Source organism: Erithacus rubecula, assembly GCF_903797595.1.
Source record: "Erithacus rubecula genome assembly, chromosome: 8".
Lineage (NCBI taxonomy): Eukaryota > Metazoa > Chordata > Aves > Passeriformes > Muscicapidae > Erithacus > Erithacus rubecula.
In genome coordinates, this window is record NC_136659.1 from 22,455,874 (window position 1) to 22,483,801 (window position 27,928).

A 27,928-nucleotide genomic window follows, 5' to 3' on the forward strand; every position below is an offset into this window, starting at 1 on the left:
GAGTTAGTGACCCCCCCCCACCACCGTACCCCAAATCCCCTACCCCATGCTTCCCCCATCCCCTGCTCTGTACCCTGTATCCTCTAGCCCACACCCTGTACCTCAGCTGCAGAGACACAGCCACAGGTGAGGGATGTGGAGGGCATGGGTGGAGGATGAAGCGCTGCCCAGGGGAAACAGGCAGGTCAGAGCTGAGTGTCTGGGTCTTGGTGCCACCTTGTTCCCGCTGATGAAGTCCCGTGTTCCCCCAGCCCCAGGATCTGGAGGCCCCTGCGGCACACACATTCAAGATGACGAGCTTCAAGAAGGTGAAGGCATGCGGGATCTGCCGGCAGGCCATCACGCGCCAGGGCAGCACCTGCAGAGGTGAGCTGGGCCCGCGGGCACACATGTGCACGGGGACACCCCAGGGAGGTCAGGACATCGGGGATGTGTGTGTGTGCCTGCATGCACGAGGATCTGAATGTGGGAACCTGTGCCAATCTGTGCATGCACTTGTGTGCCTGTGTGTTAGAGGGAGAGCCTGAGCTGTGAGAGAGTATGCGTGGTGCTTTTGTGGGTGGGAGGCAAGGGTGGCTTCATGCATGTGCAGTGAGTGTGCAGCAGCCACCCTGTATGTGCACATGGGTGTGGGTCAGTGCGCAGGTGGGTGTCACCCCCTGAGCCGTGTTTGCTGCCTGTGGCACCCAGTGGGTCACAGGCGGGGCTGTGAGCCCTCGCACGTGTGTGGTGTCGCTGAGCCCCGTGCGAGGGGCGGACAGAGGAAACGGGACACAATGAGGCTTCCTGTGCTGCAGGAAACAGGCCCAAGGGGAACAGGGACTGGGGTGCGGCCCTGGCCTGGGCCAGGCTGAGTGGGGACCCTTGTGTCCCCTGGGGATTGGACATGTGTCTTTGCAGGGATACTGAGGCGTGTAGTGGTGCTCTGTATAAGTGTGTGCCCCCAGCAGTGGCAAACACGCCTGCACTGCCCATGAGCACCTGCCCTCCATGGGAGCATGGATGAAAGTGTGCAACAGGAGTGCACAGGAAAGAGGGAGGTAGCACAGGCAATGACAGCACCCCTGTGGTGCTCTCAGCCATGTCCATGAGAGGCCCCATGAGACTTCTTTGTGCACAGTCTCCCCTCCTGCTGTTCACCCTGGGCACTGGGGCTTGCACACTCACTGGCACGTTGGCACTGTGTGTGCCCCAGAGCCACATTTTGTGTGCCTGCTGCCGCGCCGGTGCCACCCGGAACGTGTGCACGTCCTGGCAGCCAGTGCCCAGTGTCAAGGGCTCTGTGCCCTGCAGTGCTGGGTGTCCCCCCTTCCTGCCCTGCATGTGGGGTGCCTGCAGATTGCCTCCTGGAACTGCTCCCCCTCCTGCCTCCAATAACCCTCTCCCCTCTCTCTCCCACAGGCTGCAAGCTCTCCTGCCACACTAAGTGCCAAGCCAAGGTAAGGCCAGTGCCCTGAGGTGTCCCCAACCCTGGGGGTGCTGGGGGTGCCATGATCCATGCCAGCTGACCCCACTGGATTGGCACCCAAATGAGCTGGTGGCTCTGGACTGGTCATGGTGGCACTGGTGTTACCACTGGGTGAGGCTGACAGTGCCATCCTGCTGCCTGGTCACTGACAGCATGTGCCTGTCTGAGTAAGAGGCTGGATTTTGGGGTGCAGCCCTTCTGAGAGCAGACCAGCAGGTATCTGTGCCCCAGTGCCTGGAGTGGGTGCCCTTTGCCAGGGTGAGTGCTGCTGCATGTGGGTGCCAGGCGCCGCAGCAGGCGCTGCCAGCTGCACGCACACAGGCTGAGCGCCTCTGCCGATGCCCAGCCGGGGGCGGATCCTGCTGGCAGGAGGCAGAGGAACTGAGGATGCCCAGTGGTGTCTGTCTATCCAGCTGCTGCACGGGCAGAGGGGGACCCTACAGCAACCCAGGTTCTCCGAGGAGCTGGAGGTGGGCATGGTGCCCATCACTGTGCTGCCGGGGCAGGGGAGGCTTTGTGTTCTCAATCCCTGGAGAGGCATGTATGCCAGCTATCTCTGGGGCTGGCATCCTGGGCGGGAAGAGGCTGGCATGCCCCAGGCAGACAGCGTAGGCTGGGACATGCCTGTTCCCGTGCCCATTGCCTGTGCCCAGCTGGGCAGGGAGGGAGAGGAAAGGGGGGGTGCTGTGCCAGGCGCCGGGCACACGTTGGGCTTTGCAGAGTGCCATGGTATGGGTGGTGGTGCAGAGCAGACACTGGCAGCAGCCCTGGCGCCGAGCCCTGGCTGGACTCCTGGGGGAAGTGGGGCCTGTGGGGTACCCTGGGGCTTGAGCGGGCTGGGTGAGGGTGGCTGGGAGGCTTAATGGAGCTGTGCCAGCCCCTGTGTCAACTCTGGGCCACCCCAGGGCCCTGTGTCACCTCGGGTGGCCTGTGCCAAAGGTGCCAGGAAGGCTGAGGCCAGAGAAGGTGCTGGGTGCTGTGGGGACAGCTGGAAGAGGCGTGCGGTGAGGGGATGCCCGTGGTACGGCAGGCAGTGGCAGGGAGCATCTGCCAGTGGTTTGCAGGCAGGAGGGAGTGTCAGGAAGTGTGTGTGTCTGGGTGTGAACCCGGTGGGGATTCTCTGCTGTCTGATAGGGGGCTGTACACCAGGAGCGGGTTCATACCGGGCTCCCAGCATCTGGATAGGCTGTGCTCAGGGCAGCCCATGGCTCGCTCTCGCCGGCTGCATTTCATTAGCCTCCATCACCCTTCCCACGCTCGCTGGAAGCTGGAGCCCCCTCGGTGGGGCCAGCTAGCCGAGGGGTTTGCTGCTGGAGGGGAGCGTGCATGGGGCCAGGGCCAGGGGCCTTCCGCAGAGCTCCTTTGGGCCAGCGCCCAGGGAGGGGCTCCTCCGGTCGGGCAAATGGCCAGCTGACTCACACGCCGCCTTGTTGTTGTAGGGTCTCAGGGGAGGGTGCATGTGGGGAGGGGGCTTGGCATGGAGCAAAAATGGCCTCTTGTATACCTGAAGTCCCTCATGTTTAACCCCTGCACCTCCAGGATACTTTGGAGAGGGAAGGTGGACTCGCTCCCAAAGTGCACCCTGCAATGATTCCTCTTCCTGCCCTGGATATGCTGCCAAGGTCCTGGTGTCACCTGGCTCTGGTGTCTCCTGGCCCTGGAGTCTGCCCCACCATGCTATTGGCAGTGTGTGCTCTTTGGTCCCCATATTTATCTCCCTGGACTTGCTCCACCTCTTTGTTCTGCCCCCTAGCATGGCCAGCTCCCAGCCAGCTGCATCCTGGCCCAGCTGGGGGAAAGCCCCCACTTAAAACCTCAAATGGACCAGGTATAGGGGAGGGGGGACAGATGGGGATGTGGGTGAGGTGTAAAGAGTTGTACTGCTGGTAATCAGTGTGGGGTGCCAGAGGGTACCATGGGTGTGATTGGGAAAAGGGGAGGGGGGCATATGTGGGGACACCTGGGAGCTTTTGGGGTGCTGGTGAGTGCCCCCTCTATGAGAAGGCAGTGAGCAGGGAGAGCAGGACCTGTGCCCTGGCAGTGACCTGCATACCTCAGGTTTCCCTCCTGCCTGAAAGACAGTGGAGAACGATGGTGAAACCCGCTGCCCTGTGCTGGCAGTGATGCTGGTGGGATGCCTGGTGCCCGTGGGTGGCTGTGGAGGGGCCAGGGCAGCTGCACACTCATCAGCTGGGAAGCACAACTCTGTTCCCATGCCCATGTAAGGCCCTTCTTGCGCCCTGTGCCTCTGCTCAGGGATTTTTCCTTGCTTAGCAAACCTCCCTCCCTCTCTCCGAGAGGGACGGTTGGATGGATGGACACTGGTATGTACATGACACACACAGCCTGCCCCCTCCCTCCTTCCCTGCACCAAAACTGCCTGCCCGAAGCTGCGGGGGTGTATCCTCCTTTGAAAAGTGGGGAAACTGAGTCACTGAGCCCTGCCTGGGGACAGCAAGAGGCAGGGAACATGGTGTGGGGTGCAGAACTTCTGTGCCTGTGTTCAGGCGTGGGTGAGCCTGTGTCACGGGTGACACGTGCTGGCAGTGGCACAGCCAGGGTCTGGTGGTGACACTGCTCTCCTGTCCAAGGATCTCCGAGCAGTGCAGCCATGCAGGCATGCCCCAAACCAAGGGATATCCTAGGAGTGTCCCCGTCCTCTGGGATGGCCTCACCCTGACTGTGGCTGGATTTTGCCATGATGCTGGTTGGAGAGGCTGAGAAATGATGGGGGACTGTGCTGCCTCCCGTAGTGGGAGCTGGCCCCATGATGGATGGTTTGGCTGGGGGACAGGGAACGCTGTGGTGGTTGGCTGCCGAACTGGCTGGCGACTGCTGGTGCTTGGTTCTGGGAAATGGCGCCTGTGCCAGCCCCTGGGCCTGGAAAGGCTCCAGCCTGCCCTGCTCACCCCTGCCACACAGGGCCCCACCAGTGCTGGGGGAGTGGGGGTGCTGGGCTGTGCCAAGAGGGGAAACTGAGGCACATCATGTAGTGTGAGGCCAAGGGGTCTAGGGATTGTCCCCACAGTGTTTCTTCCTGGGGGAGCTGAAAGTGTGCATTGGAGCCATGCCAGGCTGCTGGGCCACGTGCATGTGTGCCTGTGTGACACCGTGTGTGCTCACAGATGCATGCACCAGTGCATGAGCTGCAGGGAAATGCACATGTGTGCAAGAACATCCATCTGTGTGCGCGAGCACGCCCGCAGAAGGCGGATGGTCACACGCATGTGCTCCCAGCTCACTGCCATCCATCCCCACTGGCCTCATGCCAGGCCTGGGTTGTTTTTCAAGTGCCCCCTGCGATGGGACTCCGGGGGGGCAGGTTTGTCCATCATTAAACCGGGGCTGGAGCAGGGCCAGGCTGGGCAGCGAGGCATGTCCCGGCCAGAGCAATCGCTCCCAGTGCCCGCGGCATTGACGGGCCCTTGGAAAGCTGCAGGACCCATGGCAGGGTGTGGAGCTAGGGCTGGTGGTAAGGGGATGTGCCACCCCTCAGCTGCTGCTGGGGATACCCCCTGCTTGTGCAGCAAGCCAGAACTAGGAAGGGAAACTGAGGCAAGGAGTGGTTGGACACTTCCGGGAAGGTCTGACTCCTGGTGGTCAGCAGCCTGCAGCCATGGCCAGGGGCCCAGGCCAGGTCGTGGATTGCAGTTTCCTGGTGGCTCTGCCAGGAACAGGGGCACAAGGATGGGACATCCATGTCCCAGCTGCGTTTGGCTCTTGCTGTGGGACTGTGGCTGTCAGGTCCCTGCTCCCTGCCCCAGCCACTCTGCTTCCTCCCCGTGCTGTCAGGATGACGTGCGGGTCACAGGGGAGCTGCCCGTCAGGCCCTTGTCCCCAGTGCCCCCGTCCAAAGCCACCCCCCCAGTGCTTTGGCACAGGTAATTAGCAACACCCCATGCCTCCACAACAGAGTGGGCGGGGCGGGGGTGGGAAGGAATAGTGCAGGAGTATGTCCTTGACCCTGGCATGGACCCATTGGGGTGGAGGAATGGGGGCTGTGGGGCTCAGCCCTGTCCCGGTGCTGTGCCAGGTCGTATTTGTGCAGCAGGTCCTGGAGGGGGTTTTGTTATTTTTTTTTCCTTGCCTCTTTCCTTTTTCCCCTTCTTTACGTCACTGCCCAAATATTCGGCCTCTCAGCTCCAGTGGGGGGCCGGCTCGGCTGCTTGGAGGACTTGGGGCCCTTCTCTGCACCCTCGGGGTGCTGCACAGAGAGGATGGGCAGGGAAGAGGGGATGCTGAGGCTGCCCATGCTCACTGCACGGGCAAGCACTGGCCAGGACTGGCCTGGGAGGTGTCAGATGAGGCAGCAGGGACCACCAGTCCCCCTTGTTAGTAGCTGCCAGGGCTGCATCCATCTTCCCAGAGCCCTGTCATGGTGGGAAGCAGGGTCCAGGCTTGCCTCATTTCCTACTGATTTTCTCCCTTCTCAGATCAATTTGCATCCCTCATGGCCACTCCTTCTGAGACCTGCCCTGGGAAGGGTGCTGGGTTCCTGGGGACTCTCAGGACCCTCCAAGAGGTGGCAGTGATCCCAAAACAACTAAAAGCTCTGGCTCAGGAGGGGCTCTACAGACCCTGCATTGGGTCTTATCTCCTGTGTGCTTTAATCTCTGGAGATGAACCACACCTGGATACCTGGTCCCCAGGTCTCCTTTCTTCCAGTGACATCTGGGGTAATGATGCTCGAGGGTGTTTGTTTTGGGTCACAGAGGAGCTGTTTCATGTTGTGGGGGGAGGATTTGTCTGTGGGGCTGGGAATCACTGGAGCCACTTTGCTGGACTTGTTCCACTGGCACTTTGACCCTATGGCTCCGAGAAATACTTTGGTAGCTGTAGTTCAAGGATGTTGTCAGGATTTCTCTGACTATGTCCTGTGAAAGGGACACGTCATGTCCCCAGGGGACAGTTCCTGTCACTGCCCTTGGGACCAGGACAGGGACATGCTATCAGTGCCTTTCGTTCACCCACTCATTTCCATTTCATTCAGTTGCTGATACTTTCCCATCTGGCTCCAGCTCGTCCTCTGCTGATGTTTCCCAGAGCCTGGGAGCCATCCTGTGGCCTCCTCCTGAGGAGTTTGGGCTCTGGGGCCTGTGCAGGGGTCTCTGCTGTGCTCTGCTGGTGCAGGATGTTCGTTGCCCCTTCATCCTTGTTGCATCACTTCCATCTTTTTGGGATGCCTGATTTTTGTGGGCTGTGGTGATGGTGGGACTTGTTTAGGGGTGTCATTGGATCCTGGCCATGGGGTTTTGTCCCTAGAGTGGTGTCTGTTGGGATCTGACCCTGTGCTGTTGAGTGCTGGGGAGGGCAGAAGGGCTGGCTGGCTCTTGCTTGGGAGGAGAGTGAGGAGATGCCCTCCAGAGATGTTTGGATCTGGTGCTTTGTCCTTGGCAGCAGGAAGGGTCCACAATGCCTTTTGGTGCTCCCATCCTATGGCACTGTTGGGTTGCTGTGGAAACAGAGGCATGGAGGGGCTGGAAGAGATCTCCTTGAAATGGGGTGTGTTGTCAGGGGTGGTGTCCCTTAGGGGGACTTGGAGGTGGGCAATGGGAGAACCCCTTACCACAGATCCCTCCCTGGTGACTTTTGAAGGGGTAGTGAGGTAGGAGGGGTGTTGGGGTCCTGCACCGCTCCAGCAGAGCCAGTTCCAGCCTTTTGGCTGAGCCCACGGCTTTAGGACGGAAATGCAAACAGGAACGGGGAGGCGTTGGGTGAGAAAATGTCAACAGCACTGGGCCGGGTGCCTGGCTCGCTGCCTCCCTGGCCAGCTTGCCACTCTTGGGCCGCTGCTGGTGGGCTTCCCCTCTTGTCTGTGGGGTCTCCTGGCACTGAGAGCTTGTTTGTACAGCAGGGCTGGGGCTGGGTTGCCCCAGGGGCAGCAAGTGAGACCAGAGCTCCATCCATGGACATGCAGTCCCCCGAGGAAGAGGAGAAGGAAGGAGGAGGAAGGGAGACAGGAGGAAGGCCAGGGGGATGCTGGGCACACTCCAGGTTTGGGACAGGCAAGCTGGAACTGGCATGACTTTTCGTGCTCTGGGACAGACGGGGCTTTTCCAGCATTTTGGCTTTGATTTTTAGTTGAGAGGCGGGCTGATAAATCTTCACATCCTCCCCAGCACTGGGGGTGTGGGACACCCAAGGACCATTAGCTGGGCACTTGGTCCCGCGTATGGCAGGGGGGCAGCAGGTTGTGCCAGGGGGTGCCAGGCAGGCCCCGAGCAGGGCCCCAGAGTGCGGTCCGTGCCACCCCCCCGCCAAGGGCACAGGGACGCCGGTGGCGTCACGCGGGGCGATAAGGGCCCGACCCCGCTGCACCCCGCCGCCCGCCGCGGCCCCTCGGCTCCGGGGGCGACGAGCTTGCAAGGGGGAGCTGGCCGAGGTGTGGGGGGGGTAATTTTTTTTTTTTTTTTTGGGGGGGGGTCTGCCCACCTGCCGGCGCCCCTACCCCAGGGCCGGCTGCTCCAGTCAGGCTCCCGGTTGCCTTTAAGGGCGTTTTTGGGGGAGGCGAGGGGAGCGGAGCGGGGCCGGACTTGGAGCGCGCCGTGCAGCTGGGGAGAGGGAAGAGAAGAAAGAGGGAGAAGAAGCGAGAGAAGGGAGGGGAGCGGTGGAAAAAGTCGACCGGGACCCCATTCCTCCGCAGGGCCGGGGCCGGCGCCCCCGGGCTCCCCAGCCCCGGCCGCCCCGGGGGTGCGGAGGGGAGCGGGGAGCCGGCGGGACCTCCCTGCGCCCCTCCATCGCCGGGGTCCCGCTTCTGGGGAGCGAAACCCTTCGGCTCTCCCCCTCCTTCCCTCCCCTCCCTCCTCCCTCCCTCCTTCCTTCCTTCCTTCTCCAGGCTTGGCCCGGGGAGGGAGGGGGGCTCTGCCTGCAGTCTGCCTTCACGCCTGCCCGCCCGGGCGACGCCGGGCTCCCGCCTGCCCCCCGCGGCCCCTCCGGCCGCCCCCCGCGCCCCCCGGGCCAGGTGAAGCTGCGCTGCCGTCCCTCTCGGATGTAGGCAGGCGAGACCCCGGATGGATTTCGGGAGCGTCATGAACCAGGTACGGGCGGGCGGTGAGGGTACAGGGGTCCCCGGGCCCCCGGGACGGGGGGGGTGCTGCAGGGGGTGTCATCTCTCCGGGGGGCGGGGGCCACGCGTGGTACCCGAGCGGTGATGGGGCGGTGCGTGTTGGGGGGTGCTGCCCCCCGTGTTGGGGGGTCCGCAGCTGTCTGTCACCAGAGGAGGTCTCGGGGTGCGGGGGGCTTGAAGAGGGAGATGCGGTGCTCGCAGAGAGGAGGACGTGGGCAGGGGGTGAGGGCCGGTTCGCTGCCGGCAGGGACCTGTGAGACGCTCCGGGGGCCGTGCCCCCCGGCCCCTCCCCGAGCCAGGGCCGGTGACTCTCAGGGTGTCCCGGAGGGGGACACACCGGCGCTGGGGTTTGCGTCTCTCCCCCCCCCCTCGCACTCCCGAAGTGCGTAGGGACACGTCCCCGTGGAGCTGGGACTGCGCGGGAAAGCGGGGTCCGCCCCCCGCACCCCGCTCCCGCCCCGCGGCCGGGAGGGCGATGCCGGGCGCCTGTCACCCCCGCGGGGAGCACGCACTGGGGGGCTGCCCCTCGGCCGGGACACCCCGGCAGCCCAGGGGTTAACCCCGCTCTCGGCGGGACCGTCAATGGTTAAGCTGCGGGTTAATGAGTGGCGAGGCAGCCCCGGCGGGTGCCAGCCCCCCCCGCCGCCCCCCGGGCAGGGATCCCCGGCCCCTCGGCGCCGCCGGGCCCGCAGAGGGTTAACTCCGCCAGGGCAGGTCCCGGCGCAGATGTTTTTGGGCTGTGCTGCTGGGAGAGGAAACGACCGAGCGAGGGAGGCATCAGCCCGCTCGGGTTTAAGGGGAAAACAAGGAAAAAAAGAGAAGTGCTGCGTTCCCGGGTGCATGAGCCCGCTCGGCGCTGGCGTCAGCCCTGGTGCGGAGCGGTGACCCCAGTGCGTGTGCTGGGGGACAGCTGGCAGTGACAGTGGGGTGACAGTGGCTGCGCCCCCTGGGTGCTCATGGCATTTGAGTCTGGGGCGCAACCAAGCAGGCACATCTTGTCCCTAGAGCGTGATGGCACTGGGAAAACAATGTGTGACCTGTCTGGAGTCTGAAGCCACCCCCCGGGGAAGTGTATCAGTATAAAACGAGCCTACAGCCCTCACCCGCTCTAATGAAGGCTCTTCTTAGTGATCCTGCTGGCCCTGAGCAAGGTCCTGGGTCTTGAGCTGTGCTCTCCCACATGCCCTTTTGGGGTCCCGAGTTGGGGGGCCCATTTGCTCCTGCCCTTGGCCACCCTCCTTCTTGCTTTGCTGCTGTCTGGTCCCTGGCCTTGTGCAGCTCGTCTCCCGGTATCTGGTCATGGTGCCAGCAGACCCTGATCAGCATTGGAGCTTCCCTGATGGGTTTTGGGACACAAGACAGAAAAGCGGTCCCACAGCACAGCTCCTGGGTAGGGTAGAGTACCTTTGTCTCCACTTCTCCCTCCTGTTCCCTCATCTCCTCAAAACTACAGATTGGGGGGGACACTAGTTTTGGAGGTGCTGCTCAGCATTTCACTGTAGTGTTTTCAGCTCTGTCCTGCAAGGTGAGGACGCAGCACTGACTCCAGTCTCCATCTGCCTTGGGCCTTTCCTTCACAGGTAGAGCCCCTGGGCTCAGTACTGAGGGTCTAAGACCCCTTGGGACAGCCAGGACTTATTTTGGCACCTTACACCCCTCAAGGTGGGTCCCAGACCCATGGGCACTGGCAGATACCCCTGATGCTGGGAGGCAGCCCAAAGTGTGCAGCAGGGTCTGAGTGCACAGAAAAGGGTTTGCCTGATGCTCCACCAGAGTGGATCTGTGGGAAGGATCCCACACTGGGCTTAGGGTGGGGCACAGGCTGCTGACAGGCTGATGTGCTGACCAGTGCCACAGGAGTGCCTGTGCTCCAGCCAGTTCCATGCCAGGATCCATTTGTTGATCAATTCCATGTGAGAATCTGTGTGCTGGCCAATCCTGCGTGAGAATTGCTGCTCTGACCAATCCTGCAGGAGAGTCAGTGCTCTGACCAATCGCCTGTCGGAATTCAAGGATTGACCAGTCCTATGGGACAGTTTGGGGAATGATTAATCCCATCTAGGAATCCATGTGCTGGCCAATCCTGTGTGAGAATCCATACATTTACTAATCTCAGGTGAGTATCTGTGCACAGACCAACCCCAGATGAGAATCCAGCTGCTGTCCTGTCTCATGTAAGAATCCATGCACTGACCAGCCCAATAGAACCAGTTCAGAGACCAGTCCTGGTGAAACCCCGCAGCAGAGTCTAACCCAACCAGTCCTGGTGAGACTCTGATCCCAGCTTATATTTGGTGGAGAAGCTGCTTCCAGGCCAATCCTGGTGTCTGGTTTGGATCTGGGGAGTTGATTAGGGAATCCTAGTATTTTTCCTTGGGGAAGGCTGGTGCAGAGGGAGGCAGTGACCCCATGCTCCCCCTTAGGCTGGTTGTGGGGTCCCTATGGGACTGGGCTGGGGGGAGTCCCCTCTCTAGGATGGCAGCACATGTGTGTGGTGCTGGTGGCAGAGCAGGGCAGAGCAGGGCAGGCTGTGGGGCCAGAGCCAGGCAGGCGCGTGCTGGCCCGTGGGGCTGGATCCAGACCTGCTGCCTCCAGATGTTGCCTTTTTAGGCACTGGAGCACAGCATATCCCTGCTGTAGCCGGCCCCGTGCCGAGCCAGCGCCTGCAAGCGAAGTAGGGACAGTCCCTGTCCTGGTCATGTGGAGGCATCTCTGTCCCCTTCCTGACCCCCAAAAACACTCTTCTCCCCCCAGACCGGGTCAGGGATGCTACCTCCTCTCCCTTCCCCTCATCTCCACTTGGCAGCACCGAGGCTAATTGCTGAAACCGCCCCGGAGCCAGGACCTGCCCTTATTTGGGTTGAAACCAGGGCTATTTTGGTGCAGCTGCCTCCATTGCAACCCCTTGAAGGTTCTCTGTACATTGTTTTTCCTGTCCTGTGTCATATCCCTGTGCCAGGGCTGCTGGCCAGGCCAGCTATGAGCTGCTGTGGGCCATCACCCTCCCAGTGCGCTGTGTGTCCCAGAATGTCCCAGGTACAGTGGTGGCCCCACGGGCATTTTGGGGTGGAATGGCTGGTGTCCCCTGTGGCATTTCATCCCTGATTTGCAGGGCTGTGTGTACTGGGTAACCTCTGTCCTGGTGCTGCTGCCGCCTTCCTGGCGGGGATGGGCCACAGGGCGGCTCCTCCTCAACATACCAAGGGAGAGACAGAAGAGATAGCGTTTGTCCCAGCTTGGGGACATCCCTGAATGGCTCTTTCCCCTGTGGTACTCTCTCTGCTGCCCCCAGCATCTACTGGGCAGTGCAGGGGCATGGGTGCTGTCCAGGCATCCAGGCATGGAGGGGATGGCACAGTGACAGTCCCTGACCCAGCTGCAGGGCGGGCTGGGGATGCTTGGAGGGAAGCCTGGGAGCAGTGAGACCTCCGTGCCCCAGCATCAGCCCAGTCTGACTCACCCTGAGCCGCTGGCCAAGCCGCTCCCCTGCCCTTCGGCGCATCTGCCAGTTACCCCACCCGATGGAAGAAGTCCCAAAAGCAGCACCCCTGGACACTGGTGGGGGGCAGAGAGGGGCTGTTGGTGCATGGGGTGCTGCCCCCTCCCAGGCACCCCCGTGCCAGAGGTCTGGGGTTCTGTGTGGCTGCCCTGTGCCTCACACACCGGAGCTGTGCTGGGCAGGGTGGAGCTGGAGTCGGGAGGGGGGAGCAGCGGGTGTGCATGGAAACATGCCGTCCTCCCGCCGGGGACATGTTGCATAAACAGGAGTTTTGCCAGAGCTGCAAAAAATGTGAGGGCAGGAGCAGCAAGCACGTGGTATGGGCAGATGGTACCTGACCCCTGGCCAGGACAGGGGGGTGACCAGAGCAGACACCTTAGTCCCTTATACCTGGCAGGGGAGAAGGATGCTGCAGCTGGAATGGGGAGCAGGGGTGCTGGAGAAGGAAAAACCTTCCCCAACATCCCCAGTTTAGTGGTCCCAACGTGTCCCTGAAAAGTGTCTTCTGCTGTGAGGTGGCCGATGGCAACTCCCACTTCACCCCACACTGTGGCTAGGAGAGGGCTTGGCAGGGCTTGATGGCTGTGGCTAGGCTGGAGGGGTTGGTGAGTAGGGGAAGGGCTCTGGGAATGTCTGGGGAAGTTTCTGTGGCCCGTGGCTATCCCTGGGATCCCTTTTGCTTGAGGCAGGGTGTCAGTGTGAGCAGAGAATTGTGGGGTGCATGGGGAAGTGATTCACAACCCAGCTGGGGTGTAGGTGGCACAAAGCTGAGATGAGCTTGCTTGGGAGGAAGTGGTCCCTCATGGGGTGATGTGGGACTCTATGAGGTGGGATCACATGGGCTGAGCTTGCATTTATGCTGCCCAAGCATTGTCCTGTGGGACGCCAATGTGGCCACTGAGTCACATTCCTCTTTGACAACTGCATTTCCAGACCACAGGGTGGCTTGAGCAGGGGAACCACTTGCAGGACTGGAGGGAGTAGGGTGCCTTGATTCTGTCTCTTGGGGTTCACATTCTTTCTAAATAGTGGGGCCATGAAGCTGGCTTGCTTTGGGAGGTTCCAGGATGTTAGTGTCCCTTTTGACAGTGTGTCTCCAATTCCAGCCACACCAGCTAGGCTGGCTCGCCAACATCTCAATGCCTGGCCATGGGAAGCATCTCTGGTGTACGGGGTCTGTGTGAGGGCTGGGGTGGCTGGTGCTGCATCTGCTCCTGGCATAGTAAGGGTCAGCACCAGCCCGGATATCGTCCGGCTCCGGAATGTTTATCGGAGCTCCTGGGGAAGGGAAAAACAAAAACCGCCACCCAAAGGAAGGGATATGCGTCAGAGATGGGCCTGGATCACCCACCGGCAGCTGGACGGGCCCTGCTCTGGGCTGTGGGCCAGTGTTTGCCCAGCTCCAGCAGCCCAGCTGGGGAGACCCCAGCCCGCCCAGTACTGCACTGATCCAGCCCGTTCCTGAATCGCAGGGCTCCTCCATGGAGGTTTGTTTTTTGTTTTCCCCCAGCCTTGCTGGCATCTTGCAGGTTGGGGCTACAACCCACGGGGATGCTCCGCTGGAGCAGGACCTGGCAGTAGCCCTGGGCACTTCCATGGATGCAAGGGTTGTTTTACTGAGGGAGGAGGAGGGAGAGGAAGGAGGTGCTGGGGGAGAGAGGTGTGAGCAGTGGTTGCAGCATGGAGAAGGCTCTGAGGTGTCTCATCCCTGGATTGGAGGTGGATGCCTGCATACCTCCAGCCTCGCTCAGGTCTTGTGAAATGGTGCTGAAGTCCTGTTGGGATCTGTGGTGCAGAGGTCAGTCCCTGAGCTGCAGTGGAGGGGTTAGGTGGAAGATGGATCTCATGAGCTACTCTGCTTTATGGCAGTATGGCCAGGGACTGTCAGGGGTTTGCCAGCCAGGTGTTTATTTCTGGGCTTGGACATGTCAAGGGTGTCGAGTTTCTCTAGGTGTAGTGACAGCTGGTGATGAGCGAGGGAGCCCATCATCGCTTCCCAGCGGAAGGCTGCAGGGTGTGTCCAACCCTTTATGAGACATCAGAGACTCCTATCACTCGTGGCCATGGGGCCTCGTTTGCTGGGAAACTGATTTTTCTGCTTGGCAAACTCGGGTCTCAAGGCAGCAGCTTGTGGGATGTGGCTGCTGGGAAGGATGGAGCTACGACCTGGGGGGCCGAGTGGGCGGGTGGGGGACATGGGGGGCTGGTGGGGTGGGCGGCAGCCCTGCTGCGCCTCGTTCCTCGCATTCCTGGGCAGGGCTGCGGGGCGGCGGGGTCGGCGGCGGGGGCCAGCCGGCAGGAATGCAAACACCGGTGAGGGGGAGAAGAAAGACCGCTGTGTCTGCCACGGCAAAGCGAAGCCTGGACCAGAGCTGTGCGGGTCCCCCTGCCTTTCCCACTCCTCCCTGCACGGAGGGATGCAGGAATCCCTGAGGACAGAGATGGTGGCTGTTCTGGAGGTCGCTGCAGTTCTGGGTGTAGTGATGCTCTCATCGGTCCGGTGGGGCAGGAGCTGGACTTCCATAGGGAGGGGTCCATTGTCTGGGGCAGGGTCTTCCTTCTTCTGCTTGAGCTGGGGGCATGTTTGAGCCAAACTTGAGAGAGGGAAACAACTTTACATTCCTCCAGTCCCTGTAAAACTGCCTTTCTGGGATTCAGGAGTGCCATACAGCCTGAGTTGCTGTCTCCCGTGGATGGGAAGAGTGATGTCGGGTGAGCACAAGCCCGTATTAGACATCAGAGAGTCCTTAAGGACAGGGAAATACGACCACAGGCACCCCAGTTGTTTCCCTTTTCCAGCCAGAGGTGCTTTGTAGCCTGCAAACTTCCTCATGCCGACAGCAGAGGAGGACTGGGCATGGACCATACCTGGCTGTGGGACCAGCGTGTCCCGTTGTGGGGGAGCTGCGCGTTTCCCCCCATCTCCGTCCCTGTAGCTGGGGCTGGGCGGGGGTCGGGGCGCTTGTTGAGCATCCCCAGGGGCGGAGCACGGCGGTGTGCGGGGCACGGTGCAGGGTTCGGCACAGCCCTCGCCGGCTCCGTCCGCGGCAGCGGCTCGCTGCCGGAGAACATTCCAGGGAGGCTGGCGCGGGGCCAGCGCCGCGGGGCAGGGAAAAGGGCCTTTTATGGAAGCGTTTCTGCATTAGAATAAAATCATAATAATAATGCACAGGGGAAGGGAGCGGGAGGAGGAGGAACCCCTGAAGAAAACAGTGAGACAGGATGGGAACAGGCTGCAGCCAGGGAGGGGAGCAGGCGCTGGGCATCGTGCTCTGAGGACCAGGATGGGATGGGATATGGGTGCTCCAAGCGGGGTGCTTTGGGCAAATCATTCTTTTTATGGCCCGGAGCAGGAGAGGCAGAGTGTAGTGCAGCGGGTCCCCATGCTGCCATGGTAGGGGACCGCCCCTGAGTGGTGTTTGCCATCTTGGCTCCATCCTGAGATGAGGCAGGGGATGGCTTACTGGGGGTCACTGCTCCTGGTGGAATTTGTAGAGGACAAAGTGCCCCAAATCACACCCTCCCAGTACTGCTGGCATCTCTGGGCCGACACAGAGCTGGAGTGCCTGTGCCCACTGCGCTGACGAGTGACGAGGCGCTGCCTCTCCCACCCTGGCATGCTGCTGCTTCCCGACGGACCGGGGTGCACGCAAAACCCAAGGTTAATTGTCAGTAATTGCCGCTGGTAATTAAGGTAACAATAGCCGGGCTGTTCAGCTGGCGGCTGCAGCAGCTCATGAGGCTGGGCTGGGGTTTGTTCCAGGAGCTGCTCTTGGCATCAGGCGCTCGCCCTGTGCTGCGCTGTGCTCGCCGTGCCCACCCGGGCTGGGGCTGGGGCTGTCCTGGCTCCCTGGCCAAGGACAAATGGCACAGCTGCCATGGCCCTGAGCCCGCTCCCACTCCCAGGAAGCCAGCCTTGACTTTAGGGTGCTGCCTATGATCCTGCCTGGGGTGGCAAAGCCGTGGATGCCCCTGTCACTTGCTAGGGTGGGTGCTGTATTTGCTGTGGGGTGGGTGAATGCTGCATTCCAGCCTCTTCCTGTGCCCTATGTTGGACAGGGTGTTCAGGGACTAATCCTGGCTCTCTTCTACTTTCTTGCAGGCTGTGACCCCCTGCTCCCCCACTGTCAACTATGAGCTGGTAAGTGATGCCTCTACTATGAGCCATGGGTGACAGCCAGGGCTCTGGGGATGCTAGAGCATCCTGCTCTAGGTATGGGGTTTTCTCTGTCCCAGGGCTTCAGGATGTGAATATTCCACTTTCAAAACCACAGGGGTCCAGAGCTGGGGGTAAGGGCACCCCCATTTTGGGGTGTTGGAGCAGCAAAAGTTGGAGCAACCCAGCCATCATGGGACTCCTGGAGCTGGAACTTTTAGGGAAGAGGGGCTTGCAGGGTTACTGAGAGGAGCAGGCAGGTAGGACGTGACCATCTAGGGCTCTGGGGTCCCCTGGCGCAGAGGGCCTTCCCTCCCTGGCCAGAGCTGGGGCGGTTTCTTGGACACCCGGAGATGGCTGTAGCAGATGTGCCTTTGGCTCGGGGCGCCCAAGGTCGTGCATTTGCAGCTCTTGTTATTGTCCACCTCTACTATTGTCTGTCCTGGGGGCCTTTATAATCTGCTGGGGCCAGGGCGACACAGGCTGTTCCCACCCTGTCCTCTCTGGACACCAGAACAGCTGGATGCATCATCTCCGTTCACCCTGTCCTGGGGAGGGCAGGTGTGGGGGTACTGGGCAGACAGCCACAGTCCTTTGCCACACTGCTCCAGGCCATGACTGGGCTCTGGGGGTACCAGGGATGTCACCTGGAGCAGGGCCATGCCCAGCAAAAGGTCTGGGAAGCATGGTGCCTACCAGGCAGCATCTTGCCAGCAGGACAGCTCCCCTGCCCCATCCCCAGCCTGGTGATGCCTGTGGCAGCAGGCAGAGCAGGCACGTGGCAGCAGGGAGACTGGCATAGCCCGGGGCCGCTGTGGCAGCCCTTCCTTTTTGCTCCAGACGTGTGCCAAGGCTTGCTGGGGCAGGCACCGGGGTGAGGAGGCCCTGGCAGGGTTTCAGCTCAGGCTCAGCAGCCTGGCAGTGCTGCAATATCTGTGCCTCACACGGGGCCCTGGGCTGGGCAGTCCGTAGTTGGGCAGGGGTCTCACCTGGAAAGGGAGTGTAGGACATGACCACCTGCAAGCTCTTGAGGGCAGCCCAAGAGCCCTAGTGAGGGAGGACATGGGGTAGGAGTGGAGCATGCTGCCTGCCCTGGGGCCCTTGGTGGTTATCTGCCCTGGGTTTAATCTCTGCCTGCACCCCCCGCCCCTGCCAACCTCCTTGGGCACTTATCGACAGCAAAAATGTGTTGGCTTCGAGCTGGGACCGTTACTGTGGCTTTGGGAGGAAATTGAAAGGGGTTTGCCCTGTCTTATGGGTGGAAATGTCAGCTCTGGCCCTGCTGCCAAGAGTAGAGCAGCCTGGTTTTGGGGGTGACCTCCATCCTCCTGGTCTCAAGACTCTGCTCTGGGAACCCACTCAGCTGGGTCCTTTTGCTGTGCCACCCCCAGGCACCACAACCACTGTTCCCAGACAGAGGTATCTGTCTCCTTCTTCCTATATTTGGGGTCCAGACATTTTCCCCCACCCCAGGAAGTTAATTTGTGTCCCCAACCTCCAGTGGCATGTCACCAAATTTTCCCGTTTTGAGCATCTCAGGCCCTGGCTCTACTCCCACTGGGGTCCTTCACTGACCCTATGGGATCAGGCTTATCTTGGGGAGCTGGTCCTGCTGGTGGCCATTTGCCAGGCTGGGTGTGGGACTGCTCTGGGCTTGCCCTGTTGTTTACTTTCCAGCTGTAGGGTCTGACCATGGAGGATCCACCTGTAATCCCAGAGATGTGGGGGGCACCAGGTGCCCATCATGGAACAGGCTCAAGGTTCAGCCAAATGCTTCCCATTGGCAGCAGTGGTCCAGTGCCAGTGGTGGTGGCTGAGAGGCAGGATGGCAGTATTCTTGGTACCTGAGTATCCCAGCTCTGCACTTGGGTTTTGGGGGATTCCCCCAAATTCAGGAAGAGCGAACATGTTGGCAGGCAGAGAAGGGAACGGAACTGTGCTGCATTTCCTAGAAGTACCAGAAATAGCCAGGGGGAACTTTTGACCCTGGCTCCACTGTGTGTGTGTGTCTGTGTGTGTGTGTGTGTGTATGTCCCTCTCTCAATCTCTCCTCTCTTGCTTGCCTTTTTCTCACTCTCTCCTTGCTCCTGTCTGCAGCCATCCCAGGGGGAGAGCATCACCAAGCAGGTAGAAGTCCTGGTAAGTGCAAACAGTCATGGAGGCTGATCACTCCCTCCTAGGGGGTCACTCATACCTGTCCCATTACTGCAAGCAATCCCTGGAGCCAAAATCCCTCAGCCTGGTATGCTCCTGTAGTTTCCCAACGTATCTGAGGCCCTGAAGTCCTTTTCCCTTCCCAGCCAAGGTGATGATAGCCATGCAAAGGCCAAGTATGATGCCCAGGGTTGCTGACAGAGATGGTGGTATAGCCCAGCATACTGAGGTCTGAGGCTTTTGCTGCAAAGCTGGCTTTCCTGTCTTGGAGCTGAGGATCTGTTATTTAATCTGTGGACATGAGATTGCTAAGACAGTGTAGATAGATGCACTGCCAAAGTCAACGGGGACAGCTTCCCCCCCGCCTGCAGCCAGCTTGCTGGCCTCCCTGTGTGTTGGGGCTGAGTCCCAAGGGATGGAGGCATGATGGTTCCCATGAGGAAGAGGATGAAAGCCTTCCTCACCTGAGATCTGGCTTTGCCTAATCCCTCTGGTTGTCCAGGACATGTTTTCAACCCTGAGAAAGAGCATTCTCAGAAAAATCCAGTCAGAAACCTCCTTTGCTGGCTTTGCTGTCTTTCAGGGAAGTTTCTTGGTATATCTGAAGCCTTTCTTGTGCCTTTCTTCACCCTTTCCAAGCAGAAGGGGCCTGCAGATTTTGGGTGCTGTCAGGAGCTTGGGGACATGCCAAGCTAGCTTGGGACTGGAAGACATATTTGTGATGGGGTTGGCAAGGGGATCTTCAACCCAACGTGACTGAGACCAGCCTGTCCTGAGCTGGGCTGGACTGGGTTATACTGGCTTGGCTGAGTGTGTCTCCACAGGGGACGTTTGCAAGGTCTCCCAGCCCGGTGGCACCCAGGAGTGTTTAATAACAGGAGTGCTTGCTCCTATCAGCTGATTGCAGCTGACTCTTCTCGTGCAGGGGCTGGCGGCAGAGAGCGGCGCGGCTGCGGTTGGGAAGGGGGAGCAGGGCAGAGCCCGGGGAGCGGGGCACAGCCCAGGGGCTGCTGCTGGGCCCTGGCTGCAGGCACCCGCTCCCCCGGGGCTGGAGGGGGCCAGGAGTGGAGCCACCATGGCGTGGAAATGGATTAGCAAGGGGCTCACTGCTATCCAGGTATGGGGACGGAGAGGGGCTCTGGTGTCCCCACATTACTTGCCCTCCTGTGCCTAAATTTACCCATGTGGGAGCTGGGGGTGATTCCTGGTTTCCCCATGTCAGCTCTCTGTTGGAAAGGCTGCAGTTTTGGGGAGCTGCTGCAGCTGGATGGGGTGACGTGTACTGATGGGGTTCCCCTGGCTGGTGAGCGTGGGATCCCAGAGATCTCCATTATGAATGCTTGGGGCGCTGCACAAGCCATGGTGGGGATCCCATCCTGATCACTGTTGGGTGATGCAGGGACAAGCCCATATTCAGGTTCAGGCTTGTTCCATGCAGCCTGGCTCTCCTAGGAAAAGTTTTACCTCTCTTTTTGTTGCATTTTAACTCCTTATTTGCCCTCAGCAATGCTGAAGGGTTTCTGGGGTGAATAGGCAATTTTAGGACACCCTGAGGAAAAACTGGAGGGAATTGTCACTACTGTTCAAGCACCTCTGGGCACTGAGGCAAGTCTGCTGCCTTCTGGAACGTCTTTGTCTCGGAGGGGTGATATTGTCCCCAGGTCCCAGGGCTGCTGAGCCTGGCTCTGCTCTGCAGGGCAGCATGACCTTGAGAGGGGCATGCAAGGCTGGTGGAGGGTGATGCTGGCTGTCCATGGGAGCAGCTCTGGGACTGTGCTGGGCGGGCAGAAGGTGGCAGGTGAAGGATGTCAGGGAAACCTCTCTCCCACCTCCTCCCATTCCCTTTGGTGTGCTAGCTGTGGGATGCTGCAGTCCTGAGGAGAGAAGCAACAGTCTTGCAGCTCTGCAGACCAATGGGACATCCCAGGAATCAGCTGCAGGATGCATCTCTCATTTCTGATCCTTCCAGGCATGTTGCCGGCATGAGATGAGTCTTTAAATGACTTCTGCTTATTAGCTGGAGATACTAAAACTAATGAGGTGCGAGTGTGTTTTTCCTCAGCGGTTTTTTTTTGGAAACCCTGCTTTGTTTTTCGGCTGAGGTCACAAAGTCACAGAGCGAGCCGGCTGCAGATGAAATTTTCGAGGCCGGAGAACACGCATAAATAGAAGTTTCCTGCTCCAAGAGCTCAAACATTTCCTCCAGGCGTTTGGCTCGGTGGAGCTGAGGCCAAAGCAAACTGTCGTGCCTGGCTGGCTCCTTGATACTGCCTGGGCAGCAAACCTGCCCCTGCTGCAGGCAGGGCCAAGCAGCTCTGTCTCAGCAGGTGTGCCCGCAGCCTGACAGGGACAAGGGGGACTTGTGACATGCTTGAGATTGTGTCTACCTGCTCAGCATCCTCACAGAAGGTCCTCTGGGACCCTTTAGCAAGGCACCAACCCCACAGTGCCCATGGCAGCTGGTCCCAGCAGCACTGGGGTTGTGAGCATTGGGTTTTACATGTGGGATGAGTCAAGCTGCTTGTGCCACTAGGATGCTTGGTGGGATTTGAAGACAGTGATATTTTGGGGGTGTTAGGATGCTCAGTGCAGCGTGGTGGAGGTGGGATGCTTGGGCAGCACCATCATAACCAGGTCTAGCAAAGCCTCTGTGCTGGCTGTGGCTGGCTCATGGCAGTAACTTGCTTTTTCTCTCTGGTTCTTTAGGATGCCACAAAATCCTCCAGGAGTGGGCAGTCACGTTGCAAAACATCCAGGTACTTGCCTCAGTTTCCCCTTCTGGTGACCATCTCTCTTCTGCCTGAAGCTCCCTCTCACCACTACCTGCTTCTCCAGGGGTGCTGTTCCTGGGAGATGCTCCCAGTGGAGAAGACACAGGAGTTACAACTCACCATCCCCAGCCTGAGTCCCCAGACACCCCAAGAGGACTGGGAGCAGGGGAAAGGCTGCAGGCAGCTGTGTCCCCATGTGTGCCAGCCTATCTTGCAGGGTGGAGAAGGGTTCCTGTGTCCCCTCCCCATGCCATGTCTTGACAGTGGTCCCCTCCCTTGCCCAGGAGCATGAGCCTGACTGCAGCCATGGAGAGCAGCTGTGAGCTGGACCTGGTGTACATCACGGAGCGGATCATTGCCGTGTCCTACCCCAGCACGGCCGAGGAGCAGAGCTACTCCAGCAACCTCCGTGAAGTGGCTCACATGCTCAAGTCCAAGCATGGGAACAACTATGTGGTGAGGGCACAGCCAGGTCCCTGTCAGGCTGGTGGAGGGGCTGGGCTGATCAGCTGCTGGGGATGGATACTGCATCCTTGTCTCTGTCCAGGCTCTGTTGAGGGAGGGTCTTTGCACTATGCTGGATAGATTTTTTCTTCATTGAAGATTATCAGTCCCTTTCAGACCCCCTGGGCGTTTTTGGTTTTGTATTGCCCTGTGGCAAGGTATTACTCAGGGTAATGTGTCTGGGGAAGCCTCTCATAGCAGGATGTGAGAAGGCTTTGGGGTGAGGAAGAGGTAAGGTGGCAGCAAGGGAGGAAGATGTTCTCTCACTCTGTTTTTGATCTTCCCTAAAGCTTTTCAACCTCTCTGAGCGGAGACGTGATGTCAACAAACTTCATCCCAAGGTGGGTCACAGCTGTGAGAAGCAGTGTGGGTCTCAGGGGCCTCAGAACCAGCTCCCTGCTACAAGATCTCTATGGGAGACACATCCATCGTTTCTATTCTATTCAGCTGGGAAAAGCCCTGAGAATAGCACTGACACTTCACACTGTGTTTGTGGTATTTCAGCTTGACTTCCACTGCCCTCCCAGTCCCCCATTCTCAGCCCAGAGCTGGCTGTTTGGAGTCTCCTGGAGACCTCCCTAAGGCATTGTCCTCATCCCTCTGATAATGGGGGAGCCACAGAAGCTGAGCCAAGTAACCTGAGATCTGGGACCACGGTAGCCTCCTAATGCAAGGATCTGGACAGTGGGGTGCAGGGTTGGGAGGTTGCATGTCAGAGCAACACAGTAATGCCTACCCTGTGTATGTGCCCTGGGCTTTGCCCACTGGCAGGCTGGGAACTCTGCATGGAAATGCCTGTGACCCCAGGCTGTTTGTTCACCTGTTTAGGTGCTGGATTTTGGGTGGCCTGACATGCACACCCCTGCGCTGGAGAAGATCTGCAGCATTTGCAAAGCCATGGACACGTGGCTCAACTCAGCAACACACAACGTGGTGGTGCTGCACAACAAGGTGGGCAGGACCCATCACTGGGTCACGGCTGGGGGGCACTGGGGATCTGTGGGGCTGCAGGGATCAGGCTGAGCAGCCTCAGAGGCTGAGAGATGTAGAGAATGTGGTGGTTTGTGGTTTGGGGTGTGGGTAGGTGTCAGCACGTATGTGTAGATTGGTGTGTGTCTAATAAGGGTTGGAGCATCTCTGGGCTGGTGTATGCTTATAGGGATCAGTGTGTGCCTCTGTGGGATTCTGTGCCTGGATACTCACAGGCTCTGCTGCCCCCATGACACCCCTTCTGCTGTGTGCCTGCAGGGGAACCGTGGCCGGCTGGGGGTGGTGGTGGCTGCCTACATGCACTACAGCAACATCTCAGCCAGGTGAGAGAGACATGAGGTCCTGGGGTGGCCCTGGGGCCATCATCCCAGTGGTGCTGGGTTGCTGATGCCAGTACATTCCTTCAACCTCCTCTGTCCTTTCTTGCCCACAGTGCTGACCAGGCTCTGGACAGGTTTGCCATGAAGCGCTTCTATGAGGACAAGGTGGTGCCAGTGGGACAGCCATCCCAGAAGAGGTGGGTCCTGGCATGCCTTTGCAGGCTGGATTGGATGTAGGGGTCCAAGGTGGATGTTCCTCTGTGGGTTCTGCCCCTGAGCTGCCTGTATGCCCTCCAGGTACATCCATTACTTCAGTGGGCTCTTGTCTGGCAGCATCAAGATGAACAACAAGCCCCTCTTCCTCCACCACGTCATCATGCACGGCATCCCCAACTTTGAGTCAAAAGGCGGTAGGTGCCCCCAACTGCTTCCCCACCCTGCTTCTTCCCACACCTCCACCCCACATTGCCTGGCCAGGCTTGTCCTCCTTGGGGGGTAGTTTACACCATTTCCTTGGCAATTTGAATTTCCCTTTCCCTCTCATAGACTGATCACTCATAATAGCAGGCTGCTACCCTTCTTTGGCATAGATACCCACAGAGGATGCTGTCCTGATGCTGGGCACTAACCTGAGCTGTGGGGTGACAATGTTTTCCTGACAGCTTTTCCAAGGACAGCACCAGACTGGGGTTTGGGATGCAGTACCCTGTCTGGTGCTGGTAGCTCACCCAGATCATCATCCCACCCCTATTCCCAGCCCAGCACATGCCCTAGGTCCTGCAGGTCCCAAACTGTGAGGTCTTTTCCCTTTCTCAGCTCATCCACAGCATCCTTTCTGCCCATTGCAGATGCTGCCCTTGGTCGGTGCGGGCTGGCTGGGGCAGGGAGCGGCTGTTTGCTTTGGCTGCCTCCCTGTTTGGATTTCTCCCCCGTGACTAATCCCTCCCCTGGCCCCTCCGCCCAGCCAGCTAACAGCACTGTGCCTTTTCTCCCCGCCTTGATGTCTTCCAGGTTGTCGGCCCTTCCTGAAAATCTACCAGGCCATGCAGCCCGTCTACACCTCGGGGATCTAGTAACTATCTCCTCGCCATGGGGCTCTCCTGCTGCCCAGCACGGGGGGCATGGCAAGCGGGGGAGGATGGAGACGGTCAAGGACAAGTCCCCTGTGGTCTTGTGCTCTGTTATTTGTCCATGTGGGAGAAAAAAAAAGGGGCTTCCTTTTTTTTTGGAGGTGGTAACTGGCTATACTGGGTCGTACTGGACCCTTTGCTGGGGAGGGCTGTAGTGACTCTGCATATCAGCAGAGGGAGCCTGGGGCTGTGCAGAGCCTGGGGCTGGGTGTCCCCGGAGAGAGTGGGGACATCAGGGAGAGGAAGGCACCCTGGGAGGTGAAGGCATTTCTTCTCTCCCTGCTTAAAGAACTGCTCTTCTTGCCTGGATTAGTGGTCACAGACCACAGAGTATTCTTAGTTGGGAGGGACCCACAAGGATCGTTGAGTCCAACTCTTAAGTAAATGGTCTGTACAGGGATTGAACCCACAACCTTGGTGTAGTTAGCACCATGCCCTGACCAGCTGAGCTAATATCCTTTCTTCTCCAGAAAAGATCTTCCCCCTGTTTTAATCTCCCCATAGCTTTTTTTTTTTTTTTTTCTGGTGCTGATTCTGGGAATAGGCCCTGTCAAAAGGAAAGCAGGAGCTGATTTCTCCAGCCTCCCAGAAATTCTGCCAGCCCCACATCCCAGTCTGTGTGGGAGCTTCTGCTCTCCCTGGAGGGACCAGAGCATCTCACCTCTGGGATATTCCCACCTCAACCCCCGGGACCAGGATCTCACTTCCATACATCCATGGGTCCCTGTTAGCTGAGATTTACTACCATCCCAGCCTTGCCTTTCAGCTTTTAATAGACTGTTTATGGGATGCCTGTAATAAACTCCAGGTTTATCTTGCCTGTGAAATCCTACTCCTTTCTTCCCTTGTCCCTGTCTGCTGACGCCACCGCCCGTCGGCAGCCTGTCGGCAGGGACTGGGAGGGGAGGGCTTCCCGCAGGGAAACTGAGGCAGGGAGAAGAGTCTTCCCAGAGATTTCTCCCTCTGTGTCCTAAGCCCCAGTTGAGCTGTGGGAGCTGGGTGGATGGCTGGTAGCCCAGCCCTGGCACTTGGAACCTGAGCAAACGCTCCCACCCAGCAGTTTTTGCACCTTTGCTGAGCTGTGCCTCTGTTTCCCCTTTCCTGTCCTCCTTCCACTGGGAATGGGTGCCCCTTGAGGTGGTGGATGCTCCCCTCAGTCACAGGGAGGGCAGACTCTGTGTGTTGCACCTTTTCTGCCTGGAATTGGTTAGAAGGTGGTTGAGGTGGTGCTAGGAGTTTTCTGAGGGGGTCTCTGCACCACAGCTCACATCCTCCCACCGTTCCTCTCTGCAGCAACGTGCAAGGAGACAGCCAGACAGGCATCTGCATCACCATTGAGCCTGGCTTGCTGCTCAAGGGCGATATCTTGGTAAGGATCAGCAGCTCAGCTCCCAGCGTGGGAAACAGAGGGTTGTGTGGTTGCCTTGCCTCGGGACCCCCAGATTCCCCCTTGCCCAGGTCTGGGGGTTGTCCTGATAGCCCATCCCCGTTTCCCTCTGCAGCTGAAGTGCTACCACAAGAAGTTTCGCAGCCCTACCCGTGACGTGATTTTCCGCGTGCAGTTCCACACGTGTGCTGTGCATGATCTTGACGTTGTCTTTGGCAAGGAGGACCTGGATGAGGCCTTCAGAGGTAACCACCCTGGCACTTCCCTGCTCCAAACTCCCTCATCCTCCTGCCCCTGTAACTCTGGTGTCATCTTGGGGACATCTGGGCACCCATCCCAGATCCACCCCCGCCAAAACAAGGCACCCCTGCTCCATCTGCAGGGTGTGGTGCTGCTTGGGACGTGGTGGCACCATCATCCCTTTCATTGCCAAAACCATTACTGGTGCAGAGGGCCTGCCTTGGGGTTGTTTTGGGGGCTAAGATGCACTGCCCCATGCAGGGGTATCCCCTAGCAGCTCCCAGCCTTAAGCTGGTCTGTGGGTGTGTTTGGGGTGAGTGGCTACTACTGGAGTTATGCATGGAGGTAGTCCCTTTATTCTGCTCTCTCCTTGCCAGATGACCGCTTCCCTGAGTATGGGAAGGTGGAGTTTGTGTTCTCCTATGGCCCTGAGAAGATCCAAGGTATGTCTGGCTCAGTGCCACGGGGGTTTGAAGGTGGATGCTGTCTCCTTTCCTTCTCAGCTGTATCCCTGCTCCCTCCCTTGTGACCTCCACCTGCCCCATTGCAGTCATTTTGTCACCGGGGTAGGATGAGGCATCCAGGCAGTAAGGCTGATCTAGGAGCACCCATAGATGCCCTGTCTCTCTTGCTCTGTTCCCCAGGAGGCTGCTCTCCAAAGCCCTTCCTGGCCCAGGAGAGATGGAAGGAATGTTTGGGAATGAAGGACTCCCTCGCTAAGAAAGTCCAGACCCATGCACACTCACTGCCAGTCTGTGCACTGGTCTCTAGGCAATCCCAAAATCCCAGGCAGTCTTGTATACCTTATTTGTGAGTCTTGATGTACATCCTGTGCTCATCCATCTGTTGATGCTGCCTTTCCTACAGGAGTCTCCCACCTTGCTCTATGGCTTCTGTCTTTTCTCTTTGCCTTCACTTTTTGCCATCTTTTCCCCATCCTATCTTGCTGGTTCCATTGTCATCTTACCTGACCATCCTGCCTCTTTCCAGGCATGGAACACCTGGAGAACGGGCCCAGTGTTTCTGTGGACTACAACACATCTGACCCACTGATCCGGTGGGATTCCTACGAGAACTTCAACATCCAGCGTGAGGAGAGTGCAGAGGGGGCCTGGGCTGAGCCACCCCTGCCCAGCAAGCACCTGGAGAAAGGTTAGGGTGGTCAGTGGCCAAAGTGACCACATGGAAATACTCCCTACCCCAGGACAGGAGACATTGATGGGCAGCAGAGCTGGGGGCAGGTGACTGCTGATGGGAGCAGCGTGGCCATGGGATGGGAGAGCAAGATCTCGTGGACTTTGCCTTCTGCCACAGTGCCAGGGAGCTCTTCTTTTCAGCACTTAGCTGTCAAGGTTCTGTTTGCACAAGCAGAGTCCAGCCCTGGTTTATGCCCCAGAGCTGTAGCAGATCCAAACCCCGTGTCTGCAGGACCATTAGGTATCCCAGCTACTTTGTCGTGCTGCAAGCATGGCAGGGTGTAAATGTGCCTTAGTCATCCCTAGGGGATGGGGTTATCTTACTGGACTCTGAGGGTGTCCTGCATCTCTCAGAGCTGGGAAAAGCCCTTTGAGCACCCGTTTTGTTGCAGCAAGTTGACTGCTGTCACCCACTTGGCAGGAACGGGCAGTACTTGCATGTCAAAGGGTGGTGGGCCCCTGTCCTGAAGGCAAGGCCACCCGTGGCCAAGCAGATGCCTGGGCTTTCCTGGCCAGATCTGGAGAGGCGTCCCTGCAGCAGGGACAGCTGCGGTCCCTGATGTCCCTGAAGGTCACCGGCTGCTTCGAGTGGGAGCTGTGGATGGCGGTGCTCGCAGTGGAGGGTGAGGGCTCTGGGTGCCTGGGGCAGGCCAGAGTGTCTCTGCTGTGGTGGTCACATGGAACTGGACCTAGGGTGGCTCTGTGGAGCTGGCACGGGCACTTGCCTTGGCACAGGGCAGTAAACAGGCAACTCGTGATGTGCAGGCTCAGCTGTGGGCTATGTGCAGGCTGGGGAGCTGTGGGTCCAGCCTCAAGCTGGCAAGACTGCCTGGCAGTCCCCTCCTGCCTGCAGAGACCTGAGTGCCTCATTGCAGGTGTTCCCCTCTGAACCCTGGGCCAAATCTCTGCACCCCAGCCCCTCACAGGGCTGCAGGGGTGCCTCAGGACTCATCTCTGTACTTTCATGGGGATCTTGGTGAATACTGGGACTGCAGAAGTACCCCAGGGCTCCTGCCCATTTTCCCTTGGGGATATTAGCAGGTGTCA

At 59.2% G+C, this 27,928-nt stretch overlaps 1 protein-coding gene across 22 annotated transcripts in view; it reads left to right on the forward strand.

Annotated features, from left to right (window-relative positions):
* Nucleotides 1–27,928, forward strand: part of TNS1 (tensin 1) — a 66,809-nt gene that overhangs the window by 6,193 nt on the left and 32,688 nt on the right. For 3 of the 22 annotated variants that reach the window (XM_079311088.1, XM_079311073.1, XM_079311086.1), the window contains exons 2-17: nucleotides 252–366; nucleotides 1,402–1,439; nucleotides 16,136–16,174; nucleotides 18,287–18,328; nucleotides 21,050–21,099; nucleotides 21,399–21,570; nucleotides 21,909–21,959; nucleotides 22,447–22,569; nucleotides 22,867–22,931; nucleotides 23,042–23,125; nucleotides 23,226–23,338; nucleotides 23,940–24,000; nucleotides 25,352–25,427; nucleotides 25,561–25,690; nucleotides 26,063–26,128; nucleotides 26,676–26,837. In XM_079311088.1, coding sequence (XP_079167214.1) covers nucleotides 252–366; nucleotides 1,402–1,439; nucleotides 16,136–16,174; nucleotides 18,287–18,328; nucleotides 21,050–21,099; nucleotides 21,399–21,570; nucleotides 21,909–21,959; nucleotides 22,447–22,569; nucleotides 22,867–22,931; nucleotides 23,042–23,125; nucleotides 23,226–23,338; nucleotides 23,940–24,000; nucleotides 25,352–25,427; nucleotides 25,561–25,690; nucleotides 26,063–26,128; nucleotides 26,676–26,837 — 1,387 coding nt within the window. Of the gene's footprint in view, nucleotides 1–251; nucleotides 367–1,401; nucleotides 1,440–7,117; nucleotides 7,851–7,872; nucleotides 8,506–13,333; nucleotides 13,521–15,590; nucleotides 15,695–15,984; nucleotides 16,021–16,135; nucleotides 16,175–18,286; nucleotides 18,329–19,403; nucleotides 19,461–21,049; nucleotides 21,100–21,398; nucleotides 21,571–21,908; nucleotides 21,960–22,446; nucleotides 22,570–22,866; nucleotides 22,932–23,041; nucleotides 23,126–23,225; nucleotides 23,339–23,939; nucleotides 24,001–25,351; nucleotides 25,428–25,560; nucleotides 25,691–26,062; nucleotides 26,129–26,675; nucleotides 26,838–27,928 lie in introns of those variants that run through there. The other 19 variants (XM_079311072.1, XM_079311083.1, XM_079311089.1 and 16 more) reach the window with 16 other exon arrangements.